General features: G+C 34.8%; 1 protein-coding gene across 1 annotated transcript in view; it reads left to right on the top strand.

Moving 5' to 3' along the window:
* Positions 1-19,948, top strand: part of KCNH7 (potassium voltage-gated channel subfamily H member 7) — a 95,139-nt gene that overhangs the window by 38,173 nt on the left and 37,018 nt on the right. Inside the window, exons 7-8 of the mRNA XM_032594110.1 lie at positions 1,545-1,944; positions 9,055-9,254. Coding sequence (XP_032450001.1) covers positions 1,545-1,944; positions 9,055-9,254 — 600 coding nt within the window. The remainder of the gene's footprint in view (positions 1-1,544; positions 1,945-9,054; positions 9,255-19,948) is intronic.

Below are 19,948 nucleotides of genomic sequence, written 5' to 3'. Positions count from 1 at the left end.
AGACTCTCCCTTTATTTAAGAAGAGATATACTCTTACATTTGTGAAGAAAAAAAATGCTATTTTCTTTATTCCACCTTGAAAAACAATAATTCAACATTGGGAGCAGAGAAGACTCACTTCTTCACACATCCCATAATGAACAAAGACCAGAGCCCAAATGTAATAAGCACATCCCAACTACACAAGTTCCTCTCACCTCTAGAAGGGTCCAATACAACTTAAAAAGAATTTAGAGGAGACCAAGGGATCTCCCCTCCTCTTAGTGACCACTCTGAAGAAAAAGAAAAAAGAAAGAAACTACAACACTTATTATAGAATTCTGATGAAACTATTTTTCATAATATTTAGTGCTTTTTTTCCACCAAATCAATATGGATAGAGGGTGATAGTTCTGCAATGTGCTGTTTCTTTAATTAAAATATAAGTATTCTTAATGCGGTTGGATGTACTTTGCAAAATAAACACCAACAATGAACACATAAAATGACTCAATAATTGATTGGTAAACACCATGTAACTATGGAATAATTATATGCCCTGTGAATTATATAGTACTTATAGCTGACATTATTTAGGAAACCTAAGAAATGAACTTGTAATTTGTACTTATCAGATTTCAAATCCAAACAACCAGTGAAGTATCCTGTTATTATATAGAAGTGTCCTATCATTAGATACCTGGTCAGTAATAATCATACAATTAATTACACATATCACACCCCAAAGAAAAATACGTAATATCATTGGGACTTCAAGAAACAATTTATCAATTTAACACATTTGGGAAGGAAAAATGAATTTAAATATAGTGTCTAAGGCATACATGCAATCATCCAATAAGTTTCCCAATTATCTGCTTGCCTGGTTCTTCTCATTATGCAGGTTTCTCTCAATTCTAGTATCAGTTCCTCAGCAAGTTCTTCTTTGGCCTTTCTTTCCAAAGCAGTCTCCATCCTGACTCATGCCCTCAAATACCCTCTATCATATCACTTTGTCTTATTATTGTTGTCACATTTTTTTACTCTTTAAACATCCTATTGTTCGTTTCTTTAAAAAACATCTGTTTCTCCCCTCGAGACAGTGGACCTCATTTCCCCTCACTAGAGACAGCATTTTGTCTAGTAAATAAATATCTTTCTATTATAAAAGTGATCACGTCTGTTTGCTCAACGCTATAATCCCAGTGTGTAGGCACTTGCTAGGCACACCAGTAACACATGGGACGTTTCTTGGTGAATGAATGATTTACTGACTATTCGTTATCTCCAAGGCACTTGGTTAGAGCATAAAGCTAGACAGATGGAGTGTTTGTCCCATGGGTCTTGCATGCCAAGATATGAATGTACCACACACTTTCAAAGTATTTTCCAAAGCAGACGTAAAGTTAAAACAAACAAAAACTAACCTTAATACTTCATTCAAATATGCATTTATCTTCAATGCTACCACCTTGTTTTGACCTGTTTCTACCTACTTTGCTTCACAGGAACATACACTGAGTTGTTTGCCAACTGTTTCTGACCATACACATTTGTTTCCACAGACAACAACATTAATTGGTCTTTTGAAGACAGCTCGACTCCTTCGTCTGGTGAGAGTGGCCCGGAAGCTTGATCGCTATTCAGAATATGGCGCTGCTGTTCTAATGCTCTTAATGTGCATATTTGCCTTGATTGCTCACTGGCTGGCTTGCATTTGGTATGCAATTGGGAATGTAGAAAGGCCCTACTTGACAGACAAAATCGGATGGTTGGATTCCTTAGGACAACAAATTGGGAAACGTTACAATGACAGTGACTCAAGTTCTGGACCATCCATTAAAGACAAATACGTCACAGCACTTTATTTTACCTTCAGCAGCTTAACCAGTGTAGGATTCGGGAATGTGTCTCCTAACACCAATTCGGAGAAAATCTTTTCAATCTGTGTCATGTTGATTGGCTGTAAGTAGATTTCTCTTTTGTTATCTATTAGGATGAGATAATATCACAAAATTGATATCTCTAGAACATTAAGAATAAGGCAAAGAAAAAATTATAGAAAACTGTAGAGATAATGGGATTACATATATGGGTACTATATTCTATCAAAACTGATTCTGTGAAAGGGAGACACCGAAGGACTTTCAGGACTTCAGAAAACCAAAAACTGAAAACTGGAGTGACATGGATCTTGGGATCCAGGAACTGAGACTTGCAGTTCACTTTTACTGCTGTAAAAGTGTCTGTAATTTGTTACCAATGGTTATTTTCTATTTTAAGCTGAGGTCAGCTTACAATGGGAAAGACTAGTTTACATTATATTCTAGATAGATAGAAATATATATATATTTCTATCTAGTAATGTAATAGTAATAGAATATATATTTCTATATAAAATATATATATTTCTATCTATATAGAATATATATTTCTATATAAAATATATATATTTCTATCTATATAGAATATATATTTCTATATAAAATATATAGAAATAATAGAAATGTTTCTTATGTATCTGCATTTATACACATATATGCACAAATATATTTATTCTTCACCACTTACTGACTAAAAATGCCTTTTCCTATGACATCAGGCCAAATTTCAGTTATTGCTCTTTACCTTGTAATAGGATGATGACATCAGTGTCATTAATGAGGTATATTTTTTTGGAATAAGAAGCAAAAAAAAAAAACACATTAAAAAAGATGTATAATTTTTCTTAAAAATCATACTGTGGAGTCACTAAAGATAACCTTGCTGATACCAAACAGCAATTGACAAAAGCATAATGGATTTTGAATGCTTAAAAAAGGGCATCATCCTTAGATTGTATACAAATATGAAAACAGATCCAGAGTTGCTTTTTAAATGTTAACACATTAACTAATGAAATATACTTAGATAACCTTTATTATGAAACTTAAATCAATTCACCCAGTTTATTGTTCAATGTATTTCAAATTTACTTTTCATATGTATGTCTTAGTATTTTTATTATGCTAGGATTGCTATAGGCAAATGGTATTATATTCAAATAACCCGAGATATTCTACAGATGCAGGCTAAGTCTGTACTACAAACACAGACGTAATCGTGTACCCAGAAGGAAATGAAGAGGGACCTACTAGGAAAAATGGAAAAATTCATTCCAGAGAGACTAAATCTCTCGGAACAAGCACAGTCCCACCCACTCTGTGATTACAACTGCCAGTAAATACTTTAAAGAGATTATCAATCTTAGTGAAACAGGTAGCAAACAAAATTTTTAAAAGTCTGTTCCTAATTACTCAAACATCTGTATAGAAAAAATATATATACTTTTCATAAAGAAAACAGAACCTGCATGTTGAAACTTAGAATTTGCAAGAAGGAATTTTTCAAATGCACTGAAATTTAACCTGCTCACCACTTAGGGAATACCCATCACTTGTGAGGATTGTTAAATACATACTACTATTTATCCTGTGAATTATCTTAAATTAAAGAAAACCCAGTTCTTTATTTGGCCTATACCCAATCTCTAATCCCTAAATCAGGGTTGTTGGCAGTCTTTTTACCTTCCTTCCTTTCTTCCTACCTTTTTCCTTTCTTTCCTACCTTCCTTCTTAAATATAGCACTAAGCTATTTCTATTGATTCCTTAAGAAGAATACTTGGTTTCTTCAGACAATTTTCATATTTTAGGAAAAGAGAAAACACTTTAGTTAACTGAGTAGAGTAAGATACAACCGCAACCACAACCACAACAACAACAACAACAAAAACAAGCTTATGGATCCAGAGAATAGATTGGTGGTTACCAGAGACTGGGGTGAGGAGTAGGTAAAATGGGTGAAAGGAATCAAAGGTACAAATTTCTGGTTATTAAAATAAATAAAAAATAAATAAATAAACAAATAGGGATGTAATGTACAGCATGGTGACTGTAGTTAATAATACTATATTGTACATTTGAAACTTGCTAGAAGAGTAGATCTTTTTTTAAAATTTTTTAAACTACCAAATTTTTTTAAACTAACATTTATAAACTTCCAAAAAAAATTTTTTAATGTTTATTTGTTTTTGAGAGAGAGGGAGAGACAGAGCGTGAAAGGGGCTGGGGGGAGGCGGGGAGCAGAGAGATAGGGAGACAGAATCAGAAGCAGGCTCCAGGCTCTGAGCTGTCAGCAGAGAGCCGGACATGGGGCTCGAACTCACAAGCCGCGAGATCATGACCTGAGCCAAAGTTGGACACCTAACCGACTGAGCCACCCAGGCACCCCTAAACTACCAAAAAAAATTTAGGCTACTTTTTAATGTTTATTTATTTATTTTGAGAAAAAGGGGGGTAGGGGCAGAGACAGATGGAGAGAGAGAGAGAGAGAGAGAGAGAATGAATCACAAGCAGGCTCTGTGCTGTCAACACAGAGCCTGATGTGGGGCTCTAACCCACGAAGCTGTGAGATCATGACCTGAGCCTAAACCAGAAGTTGGATGCTTAACCGACTGAGCCATCAGGTGCCCCTAAAAAAGTAGATCTTAAAAGTTCTTGTCACTATGGTGATGGATATTAAGTAGACTTATTTTGGTGATCATTTCTCACTGTATACAAATATCAAATCATTACTTTGTACTTCTGAAACTAATATAATGCTATATGTCAATCATATCTTAATAAAACAAACAAATGAAGCTCAGAGCCAGAATTGACAGAAATGATGAAACTGGTAGACAATACCAAGCACTTTAACAAATTTGTATGTGGATTCCCTGAAAATGGGGGAGGGAACCAGAAAATAAAATGTATCAAAATGCGTAAGAGACAGCTAAAACAGTGCTCAGAGAGAAATGTGTACCTTTAAGTGTTTTTATTTTTTTTAAGTTTATTTATTTATTTGGAGACAGAGAGAGCATGAGTTGGGGGAACGGCAGAGAGAGGGAGAGAGAGAGAATCCCAAGCAGTCTCCACTCTCTGTGCTGAGCCCGATGCGGGGCTTAATCGATTCCATGACTATGAGATCATGACTTGTGCTGAAATCAAGAATCAGACGTTCAACTGACTGAGTCACCCAGGCACCCCTTAAGTGTTTATATTTTTAAAAAAAAGATCTAAAAATCAAAGATCTAAGCTTCTGTCTTAAGATCTAAAAATCAAGGATCTAAGCTTCTATTTTAAGACAAGCAAATTAAACATATAAGTAGAAGAAATATCAGAGATAAGAGCAAAAGTTAATAAAATAGAAATCATACATTAGAGAAAATTAATTCTGGCTCTTTAAAAGATCAATAAAATTGATAAACCTCCTATTAGACTGGTAAGAGAGAAGACATAAGTTAACATGTCTTATATGAAAGAAAAGATGTTACTATCCATTATAAAGATATTAAAAGAATAATAAAATAAGATTATGAAATACTTTATAATAATAAATATGACAATTTAGATGTGATAGAAAAGCTCCATAGTGAAACAAATTACCAAAACTGAAACAAAAAATCCTGAGCCATACAATAAAATTTGATAAATTGTATTTCATCAAAATTGGTACCTCAGCTTTTCCAAGGACACTATTAAGAAAAGGAACAAATGATAGACTAGAAGAAAATACTCTCCATACTTAGACCTAAAAAAAAAAAAAAAGACTTGTATCTGGAATATATCAAGACTTCTTACAACTCTGTAATAAAGGACAACTCAATTTAAAAAGTAGCAAAAGATTTAAACACATTTCACAAAAGAAGATAAATTAATGGACAATAAGTGCAGGAAAAGATGTCATTAGTCATCAGGAAATGCAAATGAAAACTCTAGTGAGGTATTACATGGCCACTACAAGGTTAAAATGAAAGACTGGCAATACCAACTGTTGGTTTGGGAACAACTGATACTGTCACATATTGCTGGAGGGAGTATAAATTGACACAGGTTTGAGAAACAGTCGCATGGTTTCTTATAGAGTTAAACATACCACACAATTCCACTCCTAGGTGTTTGAAAGGGAAATGGAAGTATATGCCCATACAAAGACTTGTACACAAATGTTCGCAGCAGTTTTACTCATAGTAGCCAAAAATGAAACAATGAGCTTTCTGTCAACAGAAGAGGTGAACTGAACTGGTAGAGCCATTGGATGGATACTGCACAGTGATTAAAAAAAAAAGAAAAGAACATTTTAATGATTTATACAACAACAGGATTAATTTCAAAAACATGCTGAACAAAAGAAGTCAACACAAATGAATGTATACATCATGATTCCATTTATATGAAAACCTAGGAAATGCAAACTAATCTTTAATGACATACATTGGAGCTTAGTGGTTGTCTAGGTTCTGAAGTGAGTATGCAGGCAGCCAACGAACGCTGGGGAATCTTTTGGGGTGATGGAATGTTCTATATCTTGATTGCGTTTATAGCAGCGTATACATTGGTAAAAATTAATTGATCTGTACCATTAACACCTATTTAATTTATTGTATGTAAATTACACACCTATAACATCTAATTTTTTAGGTTAAAACTTTTTAAAAGTTTGTGTATTAGGTAGAAAACGTGTATTTGCTCTATCGGTACATTTCAGCTAATGTTTAATGGCCTACTAAATACATTCATTTGGTTAGCATATCAGATTTTAGGTGTGGTGTGCTGAAAGAAGTTTTAAGATATACCTGTTTTGTTTCTATAATATCCAAGCCTAAAACAAACCATCTGGTGAAATTACAACTATCTATTGAGGAAAGCTAAATAAAATATTGAGTTGAAGAGAGAAATGCCTTTATATAGTCTACCATCTTGCTTTTGACTCATATTTGGATTCATATTTGCCATCTTACTTTTGACTCGTATGCCAATTGTTAAGCATTAACCGAATAATGTATAAAGAATATAACTATGTTGTGCTTCTTTCTTGCTTACGGCTCCAGTTGCTCCTGAAAAAAAAAAATCAGAAAAAATAATTTGTGCCTTCATTACAACTTAAAAAGCCACCACATAGAATTGCCTAAGAGAAATATATGTTATTCATATATTAAACTACATGCTTTTAATCTAGATTTTGCCATTTTGTCAATGAATGGAAATACCTGTCTATGACCCAGACTAATGTTTTGGTTCATTTTCATAGCAGTATGGAGATAAAGCCACAATGTAGAAATGAAACCATAGTATGTATTACAAACAAATTAAGAGTGCTTTCCCTGACCCGCCTCCAAGTAGTTATGTGGTTTAAATAAAATAACTGGCATTGAGGGGCACCTGAGTGACTCACCTGGTTAAGCGTCCGACTTCAGCTCAGGTCATGATCTTACAGTCCTTGAGTTCGAGCCCTGCGTTGGGCTCTGTGCTGACAGCTCAGAGCCCGGAGCCTGCTTCAGATTCTGTGTCTCCCTCTCTTTCTGCCCCTCCCCTGCTCATGCTCTGTCTCTCTCTGTCTCAAAAATAAATAAAAACATTAAAAAAATTTTAAAAAAATAACTGGCATTGATTATGTCCCCCTGATTAAATCAAATGAACTTAATGTGTGCTACCTGTAACTGTTTCCTGAGAAAATGATAGATACTTTGGAGACACAACAGCATGCATAAATATTTCTGACACTACAGTTAGGAAGAGTAAAATGCATTTTTCACAGGAATCTCCTTGGATCACAGGAATCAGTTTCAGGCAAGTATTGCTAACTCTCTTCTTAATCAAGTACTCATTTACTCAAATTAGGCACGAGTCTTTATCTTTGGAAGGTCCAATCTAAACAGCTTGTCTACCTTACTGAGAATTACTGTCCTTCACACATCCCAGGTCAGGCTCACTATAGATCTCCCCAACTTTCATCTCTTTAAATAGATAAAAACAAAGGGGCACCCCTTTCTCTATGGCATTCTCTGACTTGAGACATCTATGGTATACAAGGCCATATGAACCAAGAGACAAAGATCAGATGGAAAATTAAGCAAATGACCAAGAAGATAAGTTGTTTTAAAATGCTTAACCCGAATTTGGTCAAAATCTACTTGAAAAACGATTAAGGGGTTTATAGAAGTAAAGGTTTGTAAAGTGTGTTGTGCTCTTGGGGGGCGGGTGGGGAATGTGTTTGTTGAATACAATTGAATCAAACACTGTGGTCATTTTTTACCACGTGCTCAGGATATTGCAGGCCCAGTGCCTTAAACATATGCTACCCTCTCTCTACGGTTCTGGCACATGCCCAGAGATCAGAATACGGTCCATGTATCATGATTTGACTTTCCGTATAGAATACAGCACTGTTTTAGGATTATTGGAAACAATACAAACATAAAAAGAAAGAGAAGATACTCAAAGAACTTATGTTAAATCACAAAGATTTAGCCCGGAAAACACTTAGAAGGGTATCCTACATAAGTACTGGATGTATAGCAAGGATTCTCATTGCAGTTCTTTCTTCTCACAGACAAAAGGGAAATGTATATTCTATTTTTTTCTACAAAAATAAAATGATGTCCTCATACTCAAGCCTGAGATATCTGTTTCTCATGTAAAAATACTGTAAAACTGAATTTTAATAGGTTAAAAATCGTATACAAATAAATAAGGAAAGTATGAGTTCCTTAAAACAATGTATCATTCCTTAGCAAAACCAAAATATTCAAAATAATCTTGAGATTTATAATAGATTTTTAATATTAAAAGGTCAGGTTTGAGTCTGAGAGGCAGAGATGTCACAGTTTAAAAATAAACATTTTAATCCAGCTCCAGAAAAACATATCTGTGGTAACTCTGTGACATATATCCTTATTACATTACAAAGAAAATGTTTATTTTAAAGGCATTTTATCTCTGTAGTCAATATTCCAGATCATAGGTTGATAATGTAAGCAATCTGAGTTTATATTCTAATTTAGAATCCATGGTGAATTTGGATTCTCCAGGTTTATTATCAAATTTATAAAATTTATAATATTGGCTTAACTTAACTTTTTCCCCATTGGCCAGTGATAAATCTTTACAACTGGATTGAGATCATGAAAAAATCTACAAACTTGAGATTCTGACAAGATATAAAAATGCCCAAGTGCAGTCTTCCCCTATAACTTTGTTTTTTATCCAATCCAGCACTAATGTATGCAAGCATTTTTGGAAATGTATCTGCAATTATCCAAAGACTATACTCGGGAACTGCCAGGTACCACATGCAGATGCTTCGAGTAAAAGAGTTCATTCGCTTTCACCAAATCCCCAACCCTCTGAGGCAGCGGCTTGAAGAATATTTCCAGCATGCATGGACATACACCAATGGCATTGACATGAACATGGTATGTATTTCTGTTTTCCAAAATGGAAGTACTTCAGGCATTATAGCTACAGTTCAAATGGGAAAGCCAGTCTCACCAGCTTTGAACCCCTTGCTTTTGTTTTCCTCTCGGATGTTTATTTTCTCCCCTGGAGATAGTCTCTCATTCTCAATTCATGGCATTGCATGGTGCTATATCTAGTTATACTGTGTGGCAAAGGCATTATAACATGATGCAAACTGATATAACTGTGTAGTAGAGTTCCCACTTCTGGTTAGGGAGAACATGATTAACATAGGATTTGGGCTTTCAGCACTTGTCCTAGCTTCCAGCACCCAAAAAAATAGTTGGACCCATGTGTGTTAAGATTTGACAAGTAAATAGTAACAATCACTCTGATGCCCCCAAACAGAAATCCAAAGTTAACATTCCTTTAAAAAAAACAGGACATTTTGAGGATTTGTGGGAGAGGTTAGGGAACTTCAGCATGCCATAAACATTTTATGATTGGAAGTTTCATATTTCTGTTAAGGACAAATTTTTCTATATTTACAACAATTAACTATGTGCCCTTTTACTGTACCTGGTTTAATGCATCTTTCCTTTCAAGGAGGAAATATGGATTTCTTCATAACTTTTAAGCAAATTCAACATCAACAATCACTTTTCATAATTCCTCCCACGTCCATCAATGTTTAAAAATCAACATAATTAAGGACATCACCATGGCATAAAGAGCTCTTTTTATTATTAGGTGAATTGCACACATTCTCTTGACCTACCTGTATAGCTACAGAGACTGATTCCTACAGATAAATTATGTGACACACCCAAATTCTATGGCATATCACAGATCTATTAGGAAAGATTAAAAATATGATGGCCTCCCATGTGTCAACTCCTCCAGTGGGCAAGGACCCTGTTGCTAAGAATTCTTTAGAAAATCAAACCACTCACATTTAATGACATGAACAGCATAATACAATTTTTGCATAAGTAAGCCTATCCAATTTAATTTGACATTTTTTATTTGACTGGTAATATTCTGACAAAAAAGCAAAGGTTCAAAATTAGCAGTCAAAGGGCAGAAGGCATGGCAAATGTTGCCCAATTTGAAAGCCATGTAAGGATAAGCAGATTAAAGCCAAATGTGATGTATTTGACTGAGAAGTAAGGACATGCCGGTATAAAAATTGACATTTGATAAGCCAATCAATTAGTACATTTCATATAAAAGCATAACTGAATTCCATGAGTTATTTCTAATTATCCCAAAGTTACTTGAGAAAATTCATTTGATAAATTTATATCACTAAGATATAACTTAAATTTCATAAGAAAGCACCTACCAATTTATCACTTTCGATGCTTCCATCTGTATTATTGTTGAACAAAGATACCAGCATTCAGAAACTATTGGGGATTCTGTAACTCTGGGTTGGCTGAAGCAGTGTCAAGACTTTTTAATCAGAACACGTGTCACTCAATTTTGTTGTTCCATACTGCCAGATTATTTCACTAACAGTAATAAAACAATTATATATTGTACATCCCCTCTCCATATAACTAGTTTTGTGACCATTTTTGTGATAAAGTCTCTTTTTGACAACTATTTAGCTTTCATTGTTTGACTCTATTACCTATGAATATGGTTTATATACCACTTGCCTATTTACAATGTACTTATGAAAGATTTATCTCTTTCCTGTCTGCTTCACACCTTAATACATGGAATCACAACACCCACCGGTAAGAACAGGAGGTATTTATATCCAATTTAATTCTCGTGTAAATTGTGGAGAACACCCTTGTTATCTGTCAGGTTTAGAGCTTGTTAAGTGATTTCCAATGTTAGTTCTGATCTTTTTTGCATGATGTAGCAAAGGAAATACAAAGCAAGGACCTGGAGAAGATAACCTGGAAGAGGCCAAGTACAGAATAGAAATCCTTAAGTTTAACAAGAACTTGACCTCTAGTAATATTTATATACAGTTTCCCCCTCCCCACAAAAAGTTACTTATCTGCTCCTTCCTCCACTCTGATAAAGGTTATGGGTATACGGTTTGCATTAGATAATTGTCATAAAGAAAATGTCATTCTCTTTCATCATCCTCTATTTTCATGATGTAGGTGCTTTACTTTCCTTCCATCTGCATGCCTGTAATTACATGATCCTGGAGTGTGTAAGCTCGAAACCATGTGCCACTGAGTCTTGCATGTGGTTTTGAGAGCTTGACTTTGCACGAACTTCTTGTTTGTACACAGTGTCTACATTTCTCATCTTGTGACTGCAAAGTGAGTAAAAAAATCAAAGTGCAAGATAACTGAAAACTCAGCAAGTGGAAGATGCCTGCTTGTTACACACAATGTGCAAAAAACAAAACAAAGTTAGAGAAAAGTAACTGTACTCTTAGACTATTGAGAGGTTAAAAAAAAAACAAAGTGGTTTTTTTACCTCTAAAACCACATTCTTATAATCCCCGTGTCTTGTTAGTTTATTGTTAACCAAATAGTAATTTAATAATAATTTAAAGTGATTTAAATTTATGTATTGTGATACATAAAGTACATCAAACTGGTGTATTTTACATCAGCATTTCACGTTATTTCATTTAAGCACAACCTTAGACGTAGTTTCTCGTGAAACATTTCAGGTCATTTTTTTTTTACTGTCCAACCATGTCAAAATGAGGTATAAGGTTTCCAATTACATGTATTAACTGACTCAAAATTATTTTTCATAATCCAAAACATGGGATTCCTTGACAGAACTCAAAACATAGGAAATAGGCCTAAAATGTGCAGCCATATTTCTTATTCCCTGGATCTTTTGCTTTTTGTGAAATAGCTATTGTCACAATATTCCAGAACCAAAAGTATTCTGGGGACATTTATGGGCTCCCTTTCAATGGAACCAAATGGTTCAGAGTACAAAGGGAAAAGAGTCAAGATAATGAAATTAAAGAAAGGATAGTGTTCTTTTGTATCTGATGTCAAGCTTAGGAATAATGACAATTTTTTCAAAAATGTCTATAGGTCAATTCTGAAAAACTCTCTCCCTTCTACTCCTCCAAATTTGACCAGTTAGGAAGAGGAGATACTTTCTCAGATTAAGATTGAGAAAGGGTATCTCAAGGATTTTCCCAAATTGAAAGCTGTCCTCTGACCCAGTCTGAAACTTTCTGACATTATCCCACATTGATTTTAGTTACAACATTGTCAAGAACTGAAAGTCAATATAGAGTCAAATTTCTTCATATTACACACAAGGGCCTGGCCATGTGACCAGGCTCTATACATCATCCTGGAGGGAGGGAAATAAATCATTCATGACAGAAACGACTTCATAATTTAAAATTATATTGACATGGAAGACAATCCTTTATGAACAACTGAGGGAGAATTTTATTTCTTATCTTAAAAATGCCCCCCTAGTTATGCCTAATAATATAAAAAAATAAGAATAGGCATTCAGAAGACCTAAATACCAGCTCTTCAATTTGCCACTCATCTTGGACAAGTCACTTAACCTCTCTGTAATTTCATGAAACTTGTCATCGTCAAATGTTTTTAAAGCACCAGAACTCAAATATGCTAAACATATACAACAATTACTATGGGAGATTTTCTGCTTAAAGATGGAGATTCAAACCTACCTGCTGCCTGCTCCCTTGCTATCTGTAGTGAGCTTCTGGTTCTCTTTTATGGTGAATTGTCGATGACAGAGAACAGAAGGGAACCATTTCAGGTAAACACTAGGACAGGAATTGAGTCCCATATGTGGGGAAGCACAAGAGAAAATTAAGGCAGGTAGTGCAGAAACCACTTTGTTTAATTTATTTTAGGAAGAAAGAGAGCAACTGACATTTTTTTTTTATCCTGAGGTATTAATGGAGAAATTTTTGAGAAAGAGACATAGAAAGGAGTTGGAATGAGAACCTAGGAAGAGGGATGAATGTTTCAGCAGGGTAGACAGACAAGTTTTCCTTAAAGACAGGCAGGTACAAAAAGAAAAAGGGTAAAGGCACTGACTTTGAGGAGAAAAGGAGAAAACTCAATGGTATTAGCACCACATGGTCCAATCTCCTTGATTAAGCAGAGGGTAAATTAAGTCCTCAGAAAGAAGGAGGTATAAAATAGGAGAAGAGTTGAAGAAGCAGGGAGAACTTTTAGGGATCTCATTCAAGAGTCAACTGAGTAGGCTAAAAATGCTTAGAACCAAAATAGGACTCGGAGTGACAAATCATTCATTTATAATAGCCCAAACAAACAAAGCCAATCAAAATGGAGAAGAGACAAATAAATAATAAGCATATTGTTTAATAGAAATTCTTACTCCTTGGAGTTGATGTGATGTCTAAGAAGCATCTTAGTGAAAATCTGGTTTCCTTCAACAGCTCTTCTCCAGCTCCTCTGCTATCCCTCAGAGAATCATTTGTTAACTCTACCTATTGACCTTAAGTACTAACTACTACCTACCTACGACTACTACTGACTGCTGACTACTCTCTACTTAATTGTTAACTACAAATACTGATTATTTCTGCATCCATGATCTAACTCTACGCCATCGAACACTTTGTTGTACCCATTCTCTATGCTAACTGAAATGACTTCATCTATGCCAGACCTTTATATAAATCTCCTCCACTCAGTCTATTTTGATACACCATAGTGAAAGGTAATGATGAGCTCTTTCAGTCCTGTGCAAGTCAGCCACTCATATAGAAACAGTCCTTGTGACATTAAACCCCATTGGAAATGTTAAGCAAAATACACAGAACAGCATGGCTTGTTTTTACCATATTGTTTTCATCCCCCTTTAACTTTTTCTAAGGATCCTTTATGCAGCCAAGTTGATAAATAGGTTCAATGGAAAACCTTTGATTCTTTAGTCATAAAGTTTAAAAACATGATTAAAAATACGGTGGCCTCATATTTACCCCTCTAGCAGGCAAGGATTCTAGGAATTCTTTAGAGAAGAAAATCACTTACATTTAAAGATACCAATAGCACAACACAATTTTCACATTGGTGTATAGTTTGCATTGATATTTTTTTTTTGTTTGACCGGTAATATTCTTAACAAAAAAGCATAGTTTCAAAACCAGCAGTCAGCCTGCAAAAAGCATTGCAGATATTGCCGAATTTGAAAAAAAAAAAACATGTTGCTTCTCTACACAGACTAGCGAGTAAATTCACACATTTGAAAATGGGGCATGGAGAGTGGCAAAAACCTGCATTTATTTTATTTTTTTTTATATTTATTTATTTATTTTTTATTCTCAAGTTAGTTAACATACAGTATAGTCTTGGCTTCAGCAGTAAGTAGAATATCGTGATTCATCACTTACAACACCCAAGGGCTCATCCCATCAGGACTGGTGAGACATCTTTTAGTTTTCTGTAAGGAAATACCTAGGTACTATTTAGGAGTTGTATTAAAATAGCTGTCTACAATGTACTTTAGAAGATGTTTTCATCTGCATGCTGATTAGTTAACAGAAACTGCCTGGCTCTACAGAAACTATGTAGGCAGCAAAGTTTCTCGCTAGCAAGAAATCTCCTAACACACGTGCTTGCCTAGTGTAGCCAGTACCTGAACCATATGTGCTTTAGAAAGGGCAAGGTGCATGTCTTTCCTATTTTTTACCAAGCTACTTACTCTAAAGTCTCAAAAATAGCACATAGAACAGTAAGTACCATCTGGAACCCCTGACATGCACAATAGCAGACTTCAGACAGGCATCTGGTATTTTCGTGTCCCAAATGGTATGTGCTCCATCATGTTTCACAAATGATTATGGTCACTTCATCCTTGTCTCCAACTGTTATCAAGAAGGACTTATTTACGGCTGGCACCATGCTGCTTCTGTGCAAAGGGAGCTCTTAACAGTGGGATTTTATCTTTGGTGGTTCCTGAACCACGGGAAATGACAATGTGGCCTGGGGCTTTATGCATGAAAAAACAGTCATTGCAAAAACACCACACTGAGGCAGTGAACGTATTGCAGTTCTTCCGTTCATTAATAATGTTCTTCTCCCAACAATAGGATAGTGGAAATGATGTGTCCAATTTTTTTTAGCTCTTTGAAATAATGGTACTATTCAAACAGGACTCTAGAGTGCAACTTCTCCTGCGGGAGCATGTGATGCGTTTCCAAACACTTTCTCTGGAGTCCTAGAAGCACAGGAGTAATTCAAACTCCATTCAGTTTGAGGTCACTTACTATTCAACACAGATTTAGCCTATAATTTAAAAAATTACAGAAAGACATCAAAATTTAGCTTTACAACATTCTGTAAATATGACTTTAAGTCACTTTTAATTCAAATATCAGAGTAATTCAGCATTTATCAAACTTAATGAAATCAAGCCATTCACAATTTCTCACAAAATAAAGTCCAGTATTTTCTTTAGTGGGAGAATTATCTGAGACATTGCAGGAACCTGGAAATTTATATTGAAATGGATGTGTAAAAAAAAAAAAACAAAAGAAAGAAAGAAAGAAATGGATATGTAAATAGTCCACCCACTATGTCAGAGTTTAGGTGTTTTTTTTTTTAATTTATTTTTTTAATATACATCCAAACAGATGTCAGAGTTTTTTTTATATCAGTTTTTAGGGGTAAAAACAAACAAGAGTAAGTTCATCCAGTTCAATTGTTCTTATAGTCTTAAGGCAGTAGTACTTAAGGAATTGACATATTTTTTAATTGTTTTCTTGGTTTACCCATTATGCTATCCGTGTGGATGAGCGTGAGTGGAAAAAATATATAATCCTTGCCTCTTTTATAGCAGATGTGCCTTAAAAACCTCTTTTTGTTTGCATCTTGGGGCTCCTATTGGTCAGGCGGGTCACCCCCAGAAGTCTACACTCAATTTAAGAACTGATAAGAATCATTCTTATTCAGGCTCCAGCACCTAAGATAGTACATTTTCATACTCTGGAGCTGTGCTAAATCATTTATATAAGTGCTGCAGTTCATTTTTTTCCCACTCCACTGGAATCTTCTTAGATCACAATGCTTTACACCACCACAGAACTGAAACATATCAGTAGCTAGAAACACCTAACCAGGGTGAGAAGATAAGTCAAAGGTTCATTCTGTGCAGGTATAATTCTTGTATTTGAATCATAGAGCTCCATTTCTACTAGCCCTCATCTTGGTTTTGTTTTTTGTTTTTTGTTTTTTTTGGTTTGGTTTGGTTTATGAATTTATTTTGAGAGAGAGACAGTGCACACAAGCAGAGGAGGGACAGGGAGAGAGGAAAGAGATAGAATCCCAGGCAGGCTCTGCGCCATGAGCGCAGAGCTGGTCGCAGGGCTCCATCTCGGGACCTGTGAGATTATGACCTGAGCCAAAACCAAGAGGGACGCTCACCCAACAGAGCCACACAGGCGCCCCACCCTCAGCTTGTTCTAACAGTGGAATCACTATGTGTGGATGCCAGGAAATTGGGGTGTTAGTCGTATTTTAAGATGGGCACTTTAGCCCAGAATCTGACTCTAATTTCGTCTGCTTTGTCAATGACCAGTGCTTCATATTGAACAATAGACACAAAACACTGAGGTCACAGCATTATAATAAAGCATGTATGGTTAATCAAGATGTTTCCTCTATAAATTACCTATACGTAGCATTTTTGCATAGTTTTTTGGTTACCTTTTTCTTATTTTATAAGAAATCTCTGTGAATTATAGATAATAGTGTTTTGTCTGTCATCTATATTGCAATTTGTTTCTAATCTCTTTTCAATATGTTGATTTTGTTAAAAATATCTTACAGATTTAAAAATGTTTTTTTTTTTTAAAAATTATTTTAAATATGGTCCAGTTAGTCAACTTATATAGTTCAGAGATCTTGTCCTGATTTTCAAAGGTCCTATGAAACATATGGATTATACAAGTAGTGTGCCAGATTTGCTTGTAAATTTTGTTGTGTGATTAGAAAGAAAATTCTATATTCTGTTTGAAATGTAACTTTGTAGATTATTTTCTTTATCTGAATAGAAGGTAGAATGTAAATAAGTCATTATTTTTCTTGTGATTCAAAATACCATCTTATTTAAACATTAAATTGTCAGATATAATTGGTATACGTATCTTTACTTTCAAATTGGCTCTATTTGTTCATTCCTATGGCAATATAATAATTTGTACTTAGTGACTTTATACTATGCTTTAATATCTGACAAAGTAGGTCAACCCTAACTAATCTTGTTTTTCTTATTTTCCCTGGCTACTTGAGAGTTCTTATTCTTCCAGATAAGATATATGACTGTTTTCATTCAATTACAACAAAGTCCACATTGACATTTGAGATAATCCAAAGATGAGATTGTCAGATCTGGCTAATGAGAGTCGGAAATTGTAACCAATATCAAGATTTACCAACAATGTCAAGAATGTATATAATTTGGGGCTCCTGGGTGGTTCAGTCAGTTGAGTGTCCATCTCTTGATTTCAGTTCAGATCATGATCTCACAGTTTGTGAGATTGAGCCCCACATCATGCTCTGTGCTGACAGTGCAGAGACTCTGTCTCTCAAAATACATAAATAAACATTAAAAAAAGAAAAGAATGTATGGGGGCGCCTGGGTGGCTCAGTCAGTTAAGCGTCTGACTTCGGCTCAGGTCATGATCTCACGGTTCGTGGTTTGGAGCCCTGGGTCGGGCTATGCGCTGACAGCTCAGAGCCTGGAGCCAGCTTGGGATTCTGTGTCTCCCTCTCTTTCTGCCTGTCCCCCACGCCCACTCTGTCTCTCTTTCTCGCTCAAAAGTAAATAAACATTAAAAAAAATTTTTTAAGAAATTCTTATCTTTGCTATTAAATTTATTCTTCAACTTTGTACAGCATAGTCAAACAAATGACATATATTACACATTTCCATTTTTGCCTGTGTATAGATAATAAGGAGTCAAACTATCTTCTTTACAGCAACCTAGTACATTCCCTACATTGTTTTGATAGGACTTTTTCTTAGTTTAATGTAATTTGGTTTGGTTTGGGGTTTTGGAGGATTTTCCTTGAGCATTTATGTTGGATATTCTAGGTGTGCAGTTATATCAGCATCAAAAAGAAAGAAATTCATTCTCTCTTTTTAAATACTATGTATTATGATTTTTAGTTCACTAGATCTTCCAAAACAATTTTGAATAGGGATAGCTGACTTCAATAAAAATAACTTCACCATTAAGACTAATACTTTTAAAATATCTTTGCATTCCTGAAATACACGCTACTTGGTCACTGAGTTTTTTATTCTTTTTTGATTCTGTTGGATAGTAAATTATTTAGAATTTTGCCTCTATTTTGATATGGCATACACTTATATGTTCTTTTAATGTTAGAAAGAAATTATCTGTAAAACCATGTGGTCCTGGAGGTTTTCATATAGGTCTTTAATCACCATTTCAACTCTACTAGGTATTTATTTACTCTTTTTCTTCCTTGGCCAATATGGTAATGTTTGTTTTGTGAAGCATTCGTCCATTTCATCTAGGCTTTCAGAGTTGTAAAATGGCATGTAGGGTTCTCTTCTAACCCAGTCTTTTCTGTATCAGCAGGTACATCTGCCTTCTCATTCCTAAACTTGTATGTTTTGTTCTCTCTACTTTCCTTTAGCAGGCTTTCAAAAGATTTATGAATTTCATTGGATGTTGTTCAAGGAACTAGCCTTTGCATTAATTTATACTTGCCACTATTCTTTTTATTTCCAGAGTTTGCCCTCATTAATTCCCCATTTTTTATTCCTTTGGAATGGTCTATTATTTTCAAGATTGTATTAAGGTCTTTTATTGTTGGAGTCTTTCTTCTGTAATACCGAAGGCATTAAGACTGTACATTTTCCTTTCAATGCAAGCTTTTCTGTGGTTGCATCGGTTTTGGTATGACTTGTTCTCCTTTTATTGCTTTCTGCATTATTTCTTCTTTGATCCAAAGGTTATCATAAAGTGTGGTTCTTAATATCCATGTATTTCTGATTTTCTGGTCATGTTTTAATAATTTTTAAAACTTTTTGGATTATAGTCAGAGTTAATGGACTATATAACATTTCTACTTTTATAAATGTTTAAGCACATACACTTAATGTAAAAACAATCTGTAGTTGCAATTTTTAAGATGACTCATCTTTATGAAGTCTTTCCAAAGCATTTAGCTTTTTTTTTTTCATGGGGATGAAGGAAACTGCTCTCTTGTTTTACACATATTTTATTATTTTATGTGCAACATGGTTAAGTTACATGATTCCACTAACAAGTACAGCTGGCATAAATAGATTTCAGAACACGCACAGCTGGTCTAAAATTCAGTTGGCAGACGTAGAAATGTGTAGGAACAATATCTGAAACATTTATTAGAGTGCCGGGGTAGCAAGAATCAATACATTTTACAGAAGAGGAATCAGATAGGTGGAGGAAGAGAACTTCTGCTATTTTGAGAGCTTCTCCTATTTTGTGAAAAGTTTGGTAGTTGCTGATATAGTCATCACTTTTTCTAGGAAACAATTGGAATTGTTGTCTGACCCTAACCATTCGAAGGAACAAATACCCTAACTGGTACAGAGTGAAAATGACATTTATGCTACATTTCTACTCTTTGTTAATTATTGATAAAAACCAATAAATGAAATGAATGGGGAACGTTTTGTCACCACATTAGACGCAACTTTAGAAATCCAGTGTAATGGACAGCTGTGGTAAGTCAAA

This window comes from Lynx canadensis, chromosome C1 (genome assembly GCF_007474595.2).
Source record: "Lynx canadensis isolate LIC74 chromosome C1, mLynCan4.pri.v2, whole genome shotgun sequence".
NCBI classification, from domain to species: domain Eukaryota; kingdom Metazoa; phylum Chordata; class Mammalia; order Carnivora; family Felidae; genus Lynx; species Lynx canadensis.
This window is presented reverse-complemented; position numbering and strand designations above follow the sequence as displayed.